The sequence below is a fragment of the Bubalus bubalis genome, chromosome 7 (genome assembly GCF_019923935.1).
Source record: "Bubalus bubalis isolate 160015118507 breed Murrah chromosome 7, NDDB_SH_1, whole genome shotgun sequence".
Classification (NCBI taxonomy): Eukaryota; Metazoa; Chordata; class Mammalia; order Artiodactyla; family Bovidae; genus Bubalus; species Bubalus bubalis.
In genome coordinates this window covers 88,210,767-88,229,410 of record NC_059163.1, presented here as the reverse complement: position 1 = coordinate 88,229,410, position 18,644 = coordinate 88,210,767, and the positions used below count along the sequence as shown (strand labels likewise).

The following is an 18,644-nucleotide window of genomic DNA, read 5'->3' as shown; positions in this document are numbered from 1 at the left end:
ATCTGTCCATAAAAATTGTGTAAATACTTTTTATTGGTGTTATTTAACTCTTTACATTTTTTCTCTTCATACATATAAATATATTACACATTTTCATACCCAAATTATAATAATGTGAGCTTTAACATAAATAAATATTACACTCTCATATGGGAAAAAAATCCATCTTTTTTGTTTTTATTCTTTTATAGCTATCCATAAAACTATACAAAAGGTCTTGATGACCTGGATAACCACGATGGTGTGGTCACTCACCTATAGCCAGACGTCCTGGAATATAAAGTCAAGTGTGCCTTAGGAAGCATTACTACAAACAAAGCTAGTGGAGGTGATGAAATTCCAGCTGAGCTATTTAAAATACTAAAAGATGATGCTATGAAAGTGTTGCACTCAATATCAACAACTTTGGAAAACTCAGCAATGGCCACAAGACTGGAAAAGGTCAGTTTTCATTCCCATCCCAAAGAAAGGCAATGCCAAAGAATATTTAAACTATCACACAATTGCGCTCATTTCACATGCTAGCAAGGTAATGCTCAAAAATCCTTCAAGTTAGGCTTCAACAGGGTGTGAACTGAGAACTTCCAGATGTTTAAGTTGGATTTAGGAAAAGGCAGAGGAACCAGAAATCAAATTGCCAACATCTGTTGGGTCATAGAAAAAGTAAGGGAACTCCAGAAAAACATCTACTTCTGCTTCATTTACTACACTAAAGCCTTTGACTGTGTGGATCACCACAAACTGTGGAAAATTCTTAAAGAGAAGTGAATACCAGACCACTTTACCTATTCCTGAGAAACCTGTATGCGGGTCAAGGAGCAACAGTTGTAACTGGACATGGAACAACGCTGAAGAATTGACGTTTTCGAAATGTGGTGCTGGAGGATTCTTGAGAGTCCCTTGGAGAACAAGATCAAACCAGTGAATCCTAAAGGAAATCAACCCTGAATAATCATTGGAAGGACAGAAGCTGAAGCTGAAGCTCCAATACTGTGGCCATCTAATGCAAAGAGCTGACTCATCGGAAAAGACCCTGATGCTGGGGAACACTGAGGGCAAGAAGAGAAGGGGGTGACAGAAGATGAGATGGTTGGATGGTCTCACCTACTCAATGGACATGAGTTTGAGCAAACTCCAAGAGGTAGTGAAGGACAAGGAAGCCTGGCATGCTGCAGTCCATGGGATTGCAAAGAGTTAGACATGACTTAGGGAATGAACAATATAGCTATCATTCTTGAAAACATCTTCAACACAAAAGGTATATTAATATTAAGAAGGGCTTTTACTTCAAAGTAAAGGGATATTATAGATTTTATCCTGAGGGCGATGAAAAGCCATCAGGGCTTTTGAAATCAGAGAATATCTTTTTTAAGGAAGGTAATTCTGGCTGAATTATGTAAGATGTCTCAGGATACAAAAAGCTCTGCCGTGTCATTATTAAGAAACGACACTAGGCATAGCTGAAAGCCTGGACTGAAGCCATGGATATGGAGAAAAAGAAGCAGGATGTTACCATATGAGAGTTCCCAGGGTCTGGTGAGAGATTATAGAGTGGAAGAAGCATAGAGAGGCCTAGAGTTACAGTGCAGTTTCTCGTGTGAGCCACTCAGCTGATGGTGTGAATCTTTATCCAGGTTAGGAATGAAGAGGATGGAGCAGGTTTTGAGTATTTGTTATATGGATGAATAGATGGGATGGATAAGAAAAAAGGGATGTGTTGTGCTTAAAACATTGCCTATTCTAGGGACTGAATAATGTCATTAGTTAACCCCCTGGAGCAAAGACTTTCCCAGAATACTCTCCACTGTTGTGGCAGGTGACAAGTGATGCCAAGATTTATGAAAGTAAAAAGGAAATATTTCCCAGTCATAAGATTATGTTATAAATCTATCCATATCTATCAATCTCAATCTCTACCTCTATTTTTGTACCTATTACTTACTTATCTGTCTACTTCAAACCTTAACATTATTTATTGATATGCTCCTTTTTTGTTAATTTGAATTATATGCCCCAAGCCACTAGAGACTGAAGATTCTGCTTGGATTTCCATGTGCCCAGTCATGACATAGAAGAGCAGGAAGTCATAGCTGAATTACTGTCATTTGCTTGCCTCACCAAGTTTTCCCCAATTCTCTGAAATAGAATTTTTCTTTTTAACCATCTTTATCTTCAGCCTCCTATTATTTTTTCTTTTCTTTTAAGCTGAAGTATAGCTGATTTACAATAACATTAGTTTTAGGTGTATAGCAAAGTGATTCAGATATACATTTTTTTCAGATTATTTTCCATTATATTAGGTTATTACAAGATGTTGAATATAGTTCTATGCAGTAAATCCTTGCAGCTTCTCTATTTTTTTAAGTCTTCATTTAAAAAATGTATTCATTTATTTGGCTGCCCGGGTCTCATTGCAGCACACAGGATCTTCTTCCTTGCAGCATGCCAGATCTTTTGAGTTGCAGCATTCAAACTCTTAGTTGGTGGATGTGCCATCTAGTTCACAGATCAGGGGTATAACCCAGGCCCTCTGCACTGAGAGCCTGAAGTCTTAGTCAGGGCCACCAGGGAAGTCCAAAGGAGTACATCAAGGCTGTATATTGTCACCCTGCTTATTTAACTTATATGCAGAGTACATCATGAGAAACGCTGGACTGGAAGAATCACAAGACGGAATCAAGATTGCTGGGAGAAATATCAATAACCTCAGATATGCAGATGACACCACCCTTATGGCAGAAAGTGAAGAGGAACTAAAAAGCCTCTTGATGAAAGTGAAAGAGAAGAGTGAAAAAGTTGGCTTAAAGCTCAACATTCAGAAAACAAAGATCATGGCATCCGGTCCCATCACTTCATGGGAAATAGATGCGGAAACAGTGGAAACAGTGTCAGACTTTATTTTTTTGGGCTCCAAAATCACTGCAGATGGTGATTGCAGCCATGAAATTAAAAGACGCTTACTCCTTGGAAGGAAAGTTATGACCAACCTAGATAGCATATTCAAAAGCAGAGACATTACTTTGCCAACAAAGGTTCGTCTAGTCAAGTCTATGGTTTTTCCAGTGGTCATGTATGGATGTGAGAGTTGGACTGTGAAGAAAGCTGAGTGCCGAAGAATTGATGCTTTTGAACTGTGGTGTTGGAGAAGACTCTTGAGAGTCCCTTGGACTGCAAGGAGATCCAACCAGTCCATTCTGAAGGAGATCAGCCCTGGGATTTCTTTGGAAGGAATGATGCTAAAGCTGAAACTCCAGTACTTTGGCCACCTCATGCGAAGAGTTGACTCATTGGAAAAGACCCTGATGCTGGGAGGGATTGGGGGCAGGAGGAGAAGGGGACGGCAGAGAATGAGATGGCTGGATGGCATCACGGACTCGATGGACGTGAGTCTGAGTGAACTCCGGGAGTTGGTGATGGACAGGGAGGCCTGGCGTGCTGCGATTCATGGGGTCGCAAAGAGTTGGACACGACTGAGCGACTGAACTGAGTGTATATTTATTAATCCCATACGCCTAATTTATCCCTCCTATGACTCAGCCTCCTATTTTTTAGGTAGCTATCATGACCAACCTAGGTAGCTATCATTACATAAATAGGTAATAATAGTAAAGAGGAGAGGGAGAAATTGGGAAATTGAGATTGACATATACACACTGCTATAAATAAAATAGATAACTAATAAGGATCTACTGTATAGCACAGGGAACTCTACTTGATACTCTGTGATGGTCTATATGGGAAAATATTTTTGAAAGAGTGGATATATGTATAACAGATTCACTTTGCTGTAAAGCAGAAACTAACAGTGTTGTAAATCAACTATACGCCAATAAGAATTTAAAAACTAAGAGTCGGACACGACTGAATGACTTCACTTTTCACTTTTCACTTTCATGCACTGGAGAAGGAAATGGCAACCCACTCCAGTGTTCTTGCCTGGAGAATCCCAGGGGCAGGGGAACCCAGTGGGCTGCCGTCTATGGGGTCGCACAGAGTCGGCCACGACTGAAGTGAATTAGCAGCAGCAATAGCAGCAGTAACTATATTATTGAGTTTTTACATTATGTGTTTATAATGTTTATGTACACTATCTCATTTAACAGTCACAGGAACTGTAAAGTAAGTACTATTATTGTTTCCATTTCACAGATGGGGAAGTATAGAAGCAACGAAGATTCAGCAGAGCCATAAATAAATTAAAAAAACAAAACAAAACAGTGAACAAACCACTTCCCTGTCCTCATGCTTACCTTCTAGTGATAGGTGAATGTAAATAAACCAATTAGTAAATACATAAACTCTGTCAGAACAGTGACAAATATATAGGGGAGATGCTCTGCAAGATAATAGAAACAAGAAGGGTAGCATGTTATTATTTTATAGTATATATTAATTTTCTAGGGGCGCTATAACAAAGTACCACCAAGCAGGTGGCTTAATAATCTATTGTCTCACAGTGCTGGAGGCTGGAAGTCTGTGATATAGCTCTACAGGGTTGGTTCCTAATGAGGGCTATGAAGGTGATTCTGTTCCATGCTGCTTTCCTAGAGTCTGGTAGTGTGCTGGTTTTTAGGTAGATCGTCTCAATCTCTCCCTTAATGTTCACATTCCAGGTGTTCTCCCTATCTATATGTCTATGTCCAAATTTTCCCTTTTAATAAGGACACTGGTCATATCAGACTGGGTACAGACTACTCTAGTATGACCTCAACTTAATTACATCTGTAATAATTCTATTTCCAAATACGGTCACATTCTGATATAATAAGGATTCAGATTTCAATATCTGCATTTTGGGGGGTGGGCACATACAACAGTTAGAACTGACATGGAACAACAGACTGGTTCCAAATCAGGAAAGGAGTACATCAAGGCTGTATATTGTCACCCTGCTTATTTAACTTATATGCAGAGTACACCATGAGAAATGCTGGGCTGGAGGAAGCACAAGCTGGAATCAAGATTGCTGGGAGAAATATCAATAACCTCAGATATGCAGATGACACCACCCTTATGGCAGAAAGTGAAGAATTAAAGAGTCTCTTGATGAAAGTGAAAGAGGAGAGTGAAAAAGTTGGCTTAAAACTCAGCATTCAGAAAACTAAGATCAAGGCATTTGGTCCCATTACTTCATGGCAAATTGATGGGGAAACAGTGGAAACAGTGACAGACTTTACTTTTTTGGGCTCCAAAATCACTGCAGGTGGTGACTGCAGCCATGACATTAAAAGACACTTGCTCCTTGGAAGAAAAGTTATGACCAACCTAGACAGCATATTAAAAGGCAGAAACATTACTTTGTCAACAAAGGTCTGTCTAGTCAAAGCTTTGGTTTTTCCAGTATTCATGTATGGATGTGCGAGTTGGACTATAAAGAAAGCTGAGTGCTGAAGAATCGATGCTTTTGAACTGTGGTGTTGGAGAACACTCTTGAGAGTCCCTTGGACTGCAAGGAGATCCAACCAGTCCATCCTAAAGGAAATCAGTCCTGACTATTCATTGGAAGGACTGATGTTGAAGATGAGGTCCAATACTTTGGCCACCTGATGTGAAGTACTGACTCATTGGAAAAGACCGTGATGTTGGGAAAGATTGAGGGCAGAAGAAGGGGACGATAGAGGATGAGATGGTTGGATGGCATCAGTGACTCAATGGACATGAGTTTGAGTAAGCTCTAGGAGTTCGTGATGGACAGGGAAGCCTGGTGTGCTGCAGTCCATGGGGTTGCAAAGAGTCAGACAAGACTGAGCTACTAAACTGAACTGAACTGACAATTTACCCCATAACAGGGTAATCAGGAAGACCTCACTGATAAGGAGATAGTGGCACCGAGGCTTGAAGGAAGTAAGAGAATGATCCATGCTGATATCTAGGGGAGGAGTGGTCCAGATATAGGGGACCTGAGACCTGAGTAGGCCTAGCATGCTGAAAACCAAAACATGAAACAAGGTCAGTGTGGCCATGGTGACTGAGTGAGGGGATGGCTGGAAATAAAGTTCGAGGGATGGTGGGCAGGAATGGAGGATGGGTTATATAGATCTTATCTTACATCAGGAGATGGAAAGGCCTTGGTTGTTACTCTGAGTGAGAAGGGGAGACACAGGACTTTGAGCCCTCCCAGGTGCTCTGAGTGAGCCACATGTGAGGAGCAAGGCTGGAGAAGCAGACTGTTTAAGACTTTTGCTATCAGGCACATGAAAGATAACGGTGATTTGGACTAGACACATTGTGGTGGGAACACAGAAGTAGTTGGATTCTGTATGAATTGCTGTTAGAGCAAGTGGGGATTGTGAGAACAATAAGGAATTAAAAATATCTCTGAGGTTTTTGTCCTGAGCATCTGAAAGGCAGGAAAAGCTATATTAGAGCAGTTAACTTGGCAGTGAAAGATAAAACAGAGCCCAGTTTTTTTTCCAATTAAAAATAAAAAGCAGCTCAGTTTTGCATATGATCAGTTTGAAACTCTTAGATATCAATCAGGTGAAGACAGTTGGCAATAGGGGTTTGAATTTGATGGGGAAGATTCGAAATGGAGACATACATTTGGAAATACATATCAGAATATAGAGTTTATTCAAAGCAATGAAACTGTGAGAACCACAGCAGAGTTGTTAACAACTGAGATAGAGAAGAAAAGGAGTGCCAGAACTAAACTCTTTGACATTTCAAAGCTTAGAGGTCTGAAAGATGAGGAAGAACAAGTAAAGGAGACTGGCAACCAACCAGTGAGGTAAGAAGATGATCAAAAGGGAATGGTGTCCAGAAGCTAAGGGAAGACATTTTCAAGAAGGAAGGAGTGATTTTAAACACTCTTGTTTAGAGGACAAGCCAAATGAGGACGGAGAATTGGCCATTGGACATAGTGCTATAGGGGTCACTGGAAAGCTTGTCAAGAGAAAGTTTGGTGGAGAAGGTGGAAGAAAGCCTGCCTGGAGTGGGTTCAAGGAAGAATGTGAAGAGAGGAACTGGCGATGTTAAAACTTTATAGAGGATCTTGCTGGAAAGCAGTGTAGAAATTGAATACTAGCTTGGGGGAGAGAGAAAGCAGGCAGAGGAGGGTGTCTGTGGCAATGGAAAAATTATGAGGCAACAAAGTAGTCTCTTGAGAGTCATCTTCTTATCTGTAAAGAGTCATAATTCCCACTTCCACGAGGCAGCTGAGGGAGATAATGATCAGGTGTTGGAAAGCAGTTGGCCCTCAGTCAATGACAGTGCCAAATGCATTCCTGAGAAATAGTGATGCGCACAAGGCTGGCCCCTGTGCGGGAATCTACCTCTCCTGCCACGAGGCCTGGCACAGACGAAGGTCTGCAAAACCTCGTCCTGCCCTTTCAGTCTTCACAGTGCTGCAGAAGGGGTGCCACCTGTCTTAGTGAGGATGGGGGCCGTCCCTACCCTGTACAGTAGGTGGGAGATGCTTTCTCATAGTGAAGAAGGTGGGAAGGGAGAAGCTGGATCTTGGGGAAGCCGGAAACGCCCAAAGCGTGAAAGACACACGGCTGAAGTCACTTCACTCGGCCAGCTCACATGTGACATAGGTTGAAGTCGCAGTGGCATTTCACACTGCGTTCACTCCAGAAATTAATTCCTCCTTATCAAGAGGGAGTGATTGGCAGAACAAAGAATGCGTGTCTGCGGAGGCTAGCGGTGGGGTGGGTGCCTATCACAACGCGAAAGCGGCGAACACTTTTGAATAGGACGTGTGTGCACTGTATGAATGGAAAAGAGCAGAGCGAGTGTGGCGACGCGCAGGGAAGAGCCGGACGCGCCCCAGCGGCCGGGGGCCTCCCGAGGGAACGTCTGCTTGTGATGCGGGAGCGCCCGCCGAGGAGCCTCCTTATCCCCACCCACCTCCCGAACGCCGGCAGTCAGTGGTGCATATAGACATATTTCTGGGAGCTGTCCATGAGCTCATCGCTTTCCCGGCGATAGCAGCAGCAGCAGCAGCGAGAGAAGCAGCCGCATTTCTCCCGGCGCCGCTAGAATAAGCCCCGCCGCTCGCACATCCAGACACACGCGCGGCGAGCGGCGCCGGAAAGCAGCAGCAGCCGACCCAGCCCCGCGGCCGAGGTCGCGCCCGGCCCCGCCCGCCATGGCCCCGAGTCTCCCCGCCGGGAGGTAGGTGGGCGCGGGTAGGGGGCGAGAGGCTCCGGCCAGGACTCCCGGCCGGGCCAGACCAGCCCCGGGGGCGGCCGCCCCTGGCACTCTGCGGCGGAGCGGCCGGGCGGGGCCGCGGGGGCGCCGGAGGAGCCTCCCGGCCAGTCTGGGGCCGCGGGCTGCAGGCCCGGCGCTGAGAAGCCGCGGGAGACTCGAGAGACCCGGGCGTGACAGCAGGAGGAAACCGGAGCACCGGGAAGATGGCTTCTCCCACCTCCCCGGCCCCGGAAGGCGGGGCCTCCACCCCGCCGAACCCGCCGCGGATTCGTCAGGTGGGTGCACGGAGCGCGGGGAGGGGCGCCGGCACCCCATTGTCCTCGCCTCCCCCGAGGACGAGGTCCTCGCCCCCCGTTGCAGAGGCTGACGAGTGGGACGGACACTGGCGGACCTGGCCGTGTCGCCTGGCCCAGGACCTTTCTCGGAATCCGCTTTCCTCAGTCTCGCTTCACACAGGAGCATAGAAACATGCACAGAAACACACACGCACTCTTAGAAAAACGCTTTCTCCAAAACCAGACGTGTAACTTCTGCGCACACATACATACATACGCAGGCTCAAACACACCCCGCAAACTCATTCCCCCGTCGCGCACAGAGGCACACACCCAGCTATCACATGACCCACTGCGGCGCTACACCATGAAAAAGAAGCCCGTGGTGCCCTCTTGGGGGACATCTACCCTAGACCCCATCCCCTTGACGACCTTGAGAGGGACGGCTGGCAGCATTCACCTCCCGCCCTCGGGAGAGAAGTAACCGTGTCTGGAGGTTGCTTACCAGTTCTCAACTTTCAGACAGAGCTACACCCAACAATTGCAGCCCTGTATTAGACCTTAGTACTAGAAAGAAAACATGTGTTCTTGTTCTCCCGACGTCTGCAGAGACACAGTTTTTCCCCAGCAGTGCAAGGGGAGGGCGGGCGGTGATGCACATGTCTTTGGCTGTCTGAATAAGCCCTGTTTTCTGTTTATATGGTAATATTAAAACATGAGAGTACTCCATCTGGTTGTGATCTGTGATTCGGTATCTAAAAGAGCTCTTTTTTTCTCCTTCTTTCTGTGCTACTATTTCAGTGTCAGGAGCTATATAGCATTAGCACTTTAGGTTATCGCAGTAGTAACACAAATGTCAGTGTGCCCTGCGCAGGGTAGTGTATGAGTGTGACAATACGATCCCCCTGACTGCCATAGGCAACCTCTTTACCAAAGATAATTGAACTCCTGTTTAGAAATAGGATAAAATTGGATAATGGAGCAGGAAGATCAGGTCAAACAGAATGGTTTTTCTCCAAGCTGTGGGGAAATTTTGAAGAACCCAGCAGCTCTAGAATTTATAACATGACAGTAAGATTTGGTTGACACTTAACAAGGTCTTTGCCACATTTGAATTTTAATGTGTATCGATAATGTTATTTTAGGGATAACCGTTATGTGCATTTTTAATGCAATGACTAAAAAAAAAATCAATGTGTACTTTTTTTAAATGGCCCTCCATGTCTCAATGAAATTGTTAGGGTTTTAAATGCTTACACAATCCAAGACTCTAATTTTGTGACAATACATTTTTAATTGCACTTGGAGCTGTTTTATTTCCCCTGAAAAACTGTGGTAGCTGGCATCATTAGACCTATATTTGTGATATTTAGACATCTAAAAATGAAGGCGAAATTACTATTTGCAATATTAAAAAAGTCATATCCTACAGGAAAAATAATTTTTATTCCTATTTGGCTAAATATGTATGTATGTATGTGTACATAGTTATATAAGCATTGAGGAAGTAAAATATGTTAATTTTAGTAAAATGTAAATACTCATAGGAATCTCTCTGAAGTCTCATTCTATATTTAGGATAATTCTGCTGATTTAAGAAATAGTATTATGAAAATAGCTACTAGAAAAAATGTGCATGAAAGGTCATTGCTGTTTTGCAGAGTAGATACTTTACTTAGAGGACTTCCAATGACATCATGCTGCAACATACAAGTAATTGATATCTTCTGTTCAGCCTTTCATTTATATGACCTTACAGAAGCACTTTTTTAGTGATTGGTGCATTAATTTGCATAGGATGTAGAAATGGGTTGCTGGAATCATTGGTCATCTTGGTCTACCTGATTCATTCAGGCAGGTGGAATGGAAGTACTGACATCTGACTGCAGCATCACCACTTTCCTGCAAGTGATTTTTGACCAAATCAGAAATTAAACAAACAGAAGGAATAAAGTGTTTTCCTGCGAAGCAGTGAAATATTTTAGTTTCCAGTCCTAGTGTATTTTCACTATGTCACTGGTTCCCCGACATGTTTCTCCTTGTTCTTTAGCAATTCTTTTTCCAAATCAATTCTGGACTGAATCAGAATTAAAATAAAATCTGAATTCTTTTCCTGTTTTTAAACCATAATCGACAGAAAAAGTGTTATTGAAAGGACAGAAAAGTCCAAAGGTGAAGGATTTTAATGAAATACATAGCATGGGTTTTAGCAACAGATAAACTTATTGGTCATCATTTAAATTATATAATAGACACATTTTTTATTTTTAATAATTTTTTATTTATCCGTGTTATTATTTTTGGCTGTGCTGGGTCTTTATTGCTGTGCAGGCTTTTTTTCTCTTTGCAGCGAGCAGGGGCTGCTCTCTAGGTGTGGTGTGCAGGCATTTCATTGCAGTGGCTTCTCTTGAGGAGCTGGGCTTTAGTGCGTGTGGGCTTCAGTAGTTGTGGCTCCCTGGCTGTGGAGCACGGGCTCAATAGTTGTTGCAGAAGGGTGTAGTTGGCCAGTGGCATGTGGGATCTTCCTGGACTAGGGGTTGAACCTGTGTCTCCTGAATTGGCAGGTGGATTCTTTACCACCGAGCCACCAGGGAAGCCCCTAGAAATATATTTTAGAAAGGCTTTCAGTAAATATATATATATATCTTGTAAATTTGTATATTTAACTTTCAGTGAAAATATGCTATGTGAAGACTCATGTATTCAACCAACAGTTATTCAGTACAAAGTAATGTTTCATACCCTAAAGATAAAGAAATGAAAAAGATAAAAATCTTATCCATTAGGAGGTATAGGTGTTTTTAATGAGGACAAGCATTAAAGTAATTGAAATTTAAATTGCCTATGGGGGCCTTTCCACATTATTTAAAAATGTATTTCTCAGCTTTTTGTTTTGATCATTCTTGTAATAGTGAGTCTAATTCCTAAACCTGTATATACCTAAAAAGTCATTGTATGACTGAATTAATGTTTACATACATTTGATATATAATATATTTCATTATCTTTTAATTACTTAATCTGTTATTAGAATGCCATATTGAACAGTATATATTATTTTTACAACTTGATCTTTTAGACAAAGTTTTTAATTTTTTTTAGCTTTTGGAAAATGCTGTTGTAGCATGAAATAGCTGAAATAGTCCAGTGCCTTTGCATAGTGCAGTTAAAATCGAGGTTTCCGAAAATGAGCCGATCAAGGAAAAATGACCTTCAGTTTCATTCTGTCCATAACTATCGTGTTAAGGGAAAGAACAAATTATTAATATGCTCTATCTTCTCAGGCTCCTAAGATAATAGATATTTATTTTTTCCTCTTTTAAGAAAGAGGTTATATTTTGTTTATTTTCTATGCAAGATAACTATAGTACAGAAGTTTCACTAGTTTTTTACAATATTTAAGTCAAATTAGCTACCAAACTACAAATTTCCTGGATTTCATTTTGTATTTATTCTATATTCATTTTCTGAACGTAAAAGAAAAGATTAAGAAATGATAGCTTTGCAACTAAGTTTTGAAATAGTTTGTCTACATATATTACATACTTCAGGAGATCCATATGATTTCTATGGCTATTGCCAGAAAATTTAAATCAGTTAATTAAATGAGTATTGATTAAGATCTTGACTTAAGATACTTAGCTAACATCTTTCTGGGCCTTATCTTTCTGATGAGCTATGATGAAAAGTGAAAGTGAAAGTCACCCAGTCGAGTCCGACTCTTTGTGACCCCATGGACTGTATAGTCCATGGAATTCTCCAGGCCAGAATACTGGAGTGGGTAGCCTTTCCGTGAGTAGATCTCCAGGGGAATCTTCCCAACCCAGGGATCAAACCCAGGTCTTCCGCACTACAGGTGGATTCTTTACCAATTGAGCCACAAGGGAAGCCCAATGAGCTATGATAGGAGTTTCCAAAGCATCGATTACTTTGAGAATTGGAGAGCTCTAAGACATCCTTTTTAATTGGTACTAGTAAAATTTAGTGTCCTTTTCTTGTTTCTTGATCAATCCTTCTCCAAGATCTGTGAGTCTTAGTGTTATTTCATTTCTGGCAGCAAACCAGTGTTCGTTCGTTCTTTGCTGTAGAAACTTAGAGACATCCCAGATGGTAATAATAAAATATTTACAATGGGCAGGTGTGATGCTAAGCAAGGTACAGTTTTCCCAACAGTCCTGTGAAGGAGATATTGTTATTATTCCCATTTTCCAGATGAGAAGTGTGGGTTTAGAGAAACTAACCTACATCCTCAAAGTCATAGCTAGTAAGTTGCAACTATGCAACGTGGGGATTTAAAACTTGGTCTTGATGCCTTAACCTCAAGAGATGATTGATATTTGGTCTCGGTTGCAGAGTGCTCATTTAAAATGCTGAATTATGTGCAAACTATATTTTACGTAGAAATGTATCTCAAATAGTTCCCATTTGTGTTCTCTTCCATTAGAGGTCATTTCTATGTAAAACCATCAGAATTGCCTTTATAGGTCATGTCCATTTGATGGCCTCTAAACCCTTCAGTTCAGATGGTAAAGCGTCTGCCTGCAATGTGGGAGACCTGGGTTCGATCCCTGGGTCGGGAAAATCCCTTGGAGAAGGAAATGGCAACCCACACCAGTATTCTTTCCTGGAGAATCCCATGGACGGAGGAGCCTGGTGGGCTACAGTCCACGGGGTCGCGAAGAGTCGGACACGACTGAGCGACTTCACTCACTCACTCACTCACTTGATGCCTTATTTCACACTCACTATTGTTTTTTGGTCTTCTTCATCTAATTTGTGACTATTGGAGAAGGTCTTCTTAGTACCCTTGCTCCTTTGAGCCATGTGTAACCATTCTCAGGAATTCTCCTTTGGTTTGCCTTGATTAACTGTAGGATTCACAACAGAATTGAAATATTTTTCATTATATCAATTCATCAAATGAGAATGACTTGAATTCCATTTCTACTTCTGTATTCTTTAAGATAGCATTTCTCCAGTTTCATGGTTGCTAAGAGGAGAAACTAAGGCGCTCATTTAGTTCTTGTTTTCCCTGATGTGAAGTGTTAGTCACTCAGTTGTGTTCAACTCTTTGTGACCCCCATGGACTGTAGCCCACCAAGCTCTTCTGTCCATGGAATTCTCCAGGCAAGAATACTGGAGTGGGTTGCCATTCCCTTCTCCAGCGGATCTTCCTGACCCAGGGATCAAACCCAGGTCTTCTGCATTGCAGCCAGATTCTTTACCATCTGAGCCACCAGGGAAGCCCTGGTTTTCTCTGAGCGCTCCTCAGTTATTCCTGCTCTTTCCTTGTTGTTCCTGAGTATGAGTTGAGATAATAATTAATTTTGAGAATGAGTTGGGTTAATGGAGAGTCTTCTTATTCAGGAATAAATAAATAATAGGGTTTCATTTTCAAGGTTTTTAAGTTTCTTTCAGTATTAATTCTATTCTTTGTTTATGCTTGTCAAAGTAAGTTATATTTTTGAATTTTCTTGTTATGTAAAGTATTTGAGTTACAAAAAGAGGATTCATTCCTTTAGATGGTGAAAGGATGAGAGAGAGAAAAGCAATAAATGAATATAGTCATTCATTGATATAATTGGTTTCAATCTTTAATTTTTTTAGTTTACATACAATAAAATTCACTTTTTTATATTTTGGATAAATTTTGACAGAATCTTAGAGTTGTGTATCTTATCAGCACAATCTAAGGATGGTACAGTTCTAGCTCCTGGAAACATTCCCTTGTGCTTATGCCACTGTAGTCAAACAAATCCTCCTACCTTCAGCCTCTGGCAGCCAGTAAGCTGTCCTGTATCCCTATATTTTTGCCTTTCTCAGACTGCTATATAAATGGAATCATTCAGAACATTACCCTTTGAAACTGCTTTTTTTTTTTTCACTCAACATAATGTCCTTAATAGCTATCTAACTTCTTGCATCTGTCAATATTTTGTTCCTTTTTATTTGAGTAGTATTTCACTGTATGAGTGTTTAGCCATTTAGAAGAAGGACATTTGGGTTGTTTCCAGGTTGGGGCAATTTTGAATCAAGTAGCTATTAAATATTTGTGTAGAGGTTGTAAACATAGGTTTTTCACTTCTCTTGGATGCATACCTAGGAGTAGGATTGCTGGATCATATAGTAAATATATGTATAACTTTATAAGAAACTGCCAGACTATTTTCCAAAGTGGCTGTCCTGCTTTTGCATTCCTTTGATGAAAGGATGAATGAGAGTTCCTATTGCTCCAAGTCTGGTAAGGCCTTTCCCCGCATTGTTTTAGTCATTCTAATAGATCCACTGAGGCATTTCGATCCACTGAGGCATTTCATTGTGATTTTAATTTGTATTTCTCTAATAACAAATGATGTTCAATGCTTTTGGCAACATTTTCTTTGTTGAGGTGTCCATATATTTTGGCCATCTTTTAAATTGAGTTGTTGTTTTCCTTTTGAGTTGAGAGAGTTTTTTATATATTCTGGAGACAAGTTCTTTGTTAGATATATGACTTGATATTTTCTCTTTGTCTATTTCTTCTCTTTTAATTCTCTTTCTAGTGTTTTTCTCGAGCAAGTTTTTTTTTTTAATCAAGTCCAATTATCAGTTTTTTATTTAATGAATGGTCCTTTTGTTGTATCTAAGAAATCTTTCTTTAATCCAAAGTCACAAAGATTTTCTCCTATTTTTAAAAAACCCTATCATTTGTTTGTCAATCACTTTGAGCTGATTTTTGCAATGTGTCATTCAAGGGTTCTTTTTTTTTTTTTTTTTGGTCATGCCGTGTGGCACTTGGGATCTTACTTTCCCTATCAGGATTTGAAGTTGTACCCCCTGCACTGGGAGAACCACTGGACCTCCAGGGAAGCCTCCCAATAGTTCTTTTTCTTTTTTTCTTTTCATTACAGATTAAATTTTTATTATGGATTAAGAGATTTTGTTATTTTGTTGTTTAGTCATTAAGTCTTATCTGAGTCTTTGTGACCCCATTGGACTGTAGTCCGCCAGGCTCCTCTATCCATGGGATTTTCCAGGCAAGAATACTGGACCCAGTAATTCTTAAAATCACTTAAATGACCAGACTTCCCTGGCAGTCCAGTGGTTAAGAAGCCACGTGCCAATGTAGGACACACAGGTTGGATCCCTGGTCTGGGAAGATGCCACATGCCTTAGAGCAGCTAAGACCATGGGCCACAACTACTGAGCCCTGGCTCTAGAGCCTGTGTCCTGAAGCTACTGAAGCCCACACACCTGGAGCCCAAGTTCTGCCGCAACAAGAGAAGCCACCGAAATGAGAATCCCATACATCACAAGGAGAGGCGCTCCCGCTTGCTCCAACTAGAGAAAGCCCGCGTGCAGCAGCAACGAGGACCCAGCACAGCCAAAAGAGGAAATCACTTATGACCAATATGTGTAGCAACTTGCAAAGCAGATAATCCATATTTTAGATTTCAGATTAGTTAAGTGGATGCACAAACAGTATAAATAGTTATTTCAGGATTATCTGGCAAATGAAGGCAGTCTGAACAGAGCCCTGATTAGTTTTAATTATTTGCTCCTTATCCAGTGAAAAGATACTGTATTTTAAACAACAAGAGATCAGTCAATCACATTTTCAATTTTTACTATCATTTGGTGGAAGGTTACTAATAATGTAACTCTTCTTTACATTTTCACTTGGATATAGAAAGTATATACTTGGATATATAAAAAGTAGCTCCTAAAATGAGAAATCAAATTTATTTTCAATTGTCACTTATAGGATATACCTTAGTGGCCATTTAAAGAGATAACTTTCTCAGATTTTTCAAAAAGAAAAGCTGTTGTTCTATAAAATTAGCTGTAGTTCATTTGGAAAATTCTTCCTAAAAAGGATGTTCGGTCCATCCCTGCTCTCCAAAATCTTACAGTCCTCTATAAGAAGATATCAAGCAGTTATAGCTTGCTATAATACATATAGAATATGGTAAGTACGATAATAGAGTACAAAATACTTTGGGAGGAAGATAAAAGAACTTTATTTTGGTTAGAGGAAATCATATTAGGTTTGGTGAAACAGTTGAAATCTGAGTTAAATAGTGAAGAATGGATTTCATTTTGACAGGTAGGGATTAGATAAAAAGCATTCAGATCCAGAATAAACAGCAAGAAGAGACACATAGAGATGGAAAAATATTAGAGGGTAGGCAGAATGGTTAGTAATCAATCCCGATTGGCTACAGAGTAGGAGACAAGGAGTGATTAGTGAAAGACAAAACTGGAAAGAAAATTGGTATGAAATCATGGAGAGTCTTCAATTTACCTGAGTTTGGTCTTTATTCTTTAGAATATGAGTACTCTTGCTAGGGTTTGGCTTTATTGTCCACCTCTCTCTCATCCCCAGATAAAAGCTACCTTCAAATAAAATTATCATCTTCATCATCACCTAATCATGGATATGCCATATTTTCACAATCTTGTGAATAAAAGTTACTTTAGGAAATACTGCTGTTTTCATCTGTTTTGTAACATAAAATCTAAGGAAAACAATAGGTTTACTCTCTGCACAGATAACTTCATGCCAAGCTCCCTTAGATTCTCTGTGTCTTTTGATCAGATTGCCTTTTCTTGAATAAAAAATTTTGGAGTTTTGCTACATGTCGGGATTTTAGTTGAGGGACTAATTTATTTCAAAGGCTAAACAATAATAAATTTAAAATTATAGCTGTCACTGAGATGCTTTTGTGCAAATGTAACTTGTAGAACACTCAGGAAAAAAAAATGAGCATTTTAGTAGTTATTACTGTCTGGTTTGTCTCATTTGAGTACCAGAATCTTGACTACTGTCTGAGAATTACACTAGATATTTTTTTGTAACAATGCTTGCAAAAAGTTCTTCAGGACTTTACAAAGGTAATAAAAGAATATATAGGTAATAATGGAACTCGCAAGATAGAATGAAAATTACCTGTATTTAAAGATACAATAAGTTAAGCATATCCTTGCAATTATTAATATTCTTCAGTGGGGTTTCATATGAAGTTCTGTGCTTCTTTAGTATCTCTGAGTCCTGTCTGGATTTCCTTTCTTCCAGATAGAGCCTGATCACATTCTAAATCCATATCTTTTCCAGTAGTGTTTGTGCTGTGGTTGATCAATTCTTTAAGGTCATTATCACTATCTGTATATTAATGTCATTTGATACTGTGTTTAATCTGGAAATTGTTAATTAATTTTATTAAAAATTAATTTAAACGTTATTCAAAGTACTAAGTTTTATCCTATGATTTGTGGACTATTTTGCCACTGTCACTTTATAAATCTTCTACTGTTATATATCTGCTACTACTGCTAAGTCATTTCAGTCGTGTCCAACTCTGTGCGACCCGATAGACAGCAGCCCACCAGGCTACCCCGTCCCTGGGATTCTCCAGGCCAGAGCACTGGAGTGGGGTGCCATTGCCTTCTCCGGTTATATATCTATTATCCTGTTAATGATAGGTCTCCAATCAGGGTCTTCTGTCTTGAGAACGTGTATTTGGCCATGATCACCATTTGGGGAGCTGTAGGTGATGGGACGGAGAAGGCAATGGCACCCCACTCCAATACTCTTGCCTGGAAAATCCCATGGACAGACAGAGGAGCCTGGTAGGCTGCAGTCCATGGGGTCGCTAGGAGTCGGACACGACTGAGCGACTTCACTTTCACTTTTCACTTTCATGCACTGGAGAAGGAAATGGCAACCCACTCCAGTGTTCTTGCCTGGAGAATCCCCGGGAAGGGGGAGCCTGGTGGGCTGCCGTCTCTGAGGTCGCACAGAGTAGGACACGACTGAAGCGACTTAGCAGCAGCAGTAGCAGCAGGTGATGGGAAAGTTATTTTAAGTTATAGCTTACATTACTAGGTCATTTATGGATGAGAGTTCAAGCTCAAAACAGACCCCGTTGGGCAGAATGCTGGTACTTCCAATATCATACATGACCAGAAGCAGAGTCCGCGGGGATGTGCTCAAGTTTGGGGAATGGAAGCCCAGCAGTAAATCAAAGATGTGATCATGCTCAGTGAGAATGGTATCTCACAGCTGAAAAAAATTAGAGGAAATATCAAGATCTGAGTTCTTGGCAAGTGCTTCATCTGGATTTTATTTTTTTCTTTTAATGGAAATGAAACATTCTTTTATTTTACCTGAGAAGGTCTGAGAACAGTTTTGTTCTTTTAAATGCTTTATTTCACATAGGCTGAAGTAGTAACAAA

At 40.7% G+C, this 18,644-nt stretch overlaps 1 protein-coding gene across 1 annotated transcript in view; it reads left to right on the top strand.

The window, feature by feature from the left end:
• Positions 1-7,838: 7,838 nt before the first annotated feature.
• Positions 7,839-18,644, top strand: part of ANK2 (ankyrin 2) — a 700,483-nt gene continuing 689,677 nt past the window's right edge. The window contains exon 1 of the mRNA XM_044946103.2: positions 7,839-8,429. Within this exon, the coding sequence (XP_044802038.2) occupies positions 8,358-8,429 (72 nt within the window). The 5' untranslated portion in view covers positions 7,839-8,357. The remainder of the gene's footprint in view (positions 8,430-18,644) is intronic.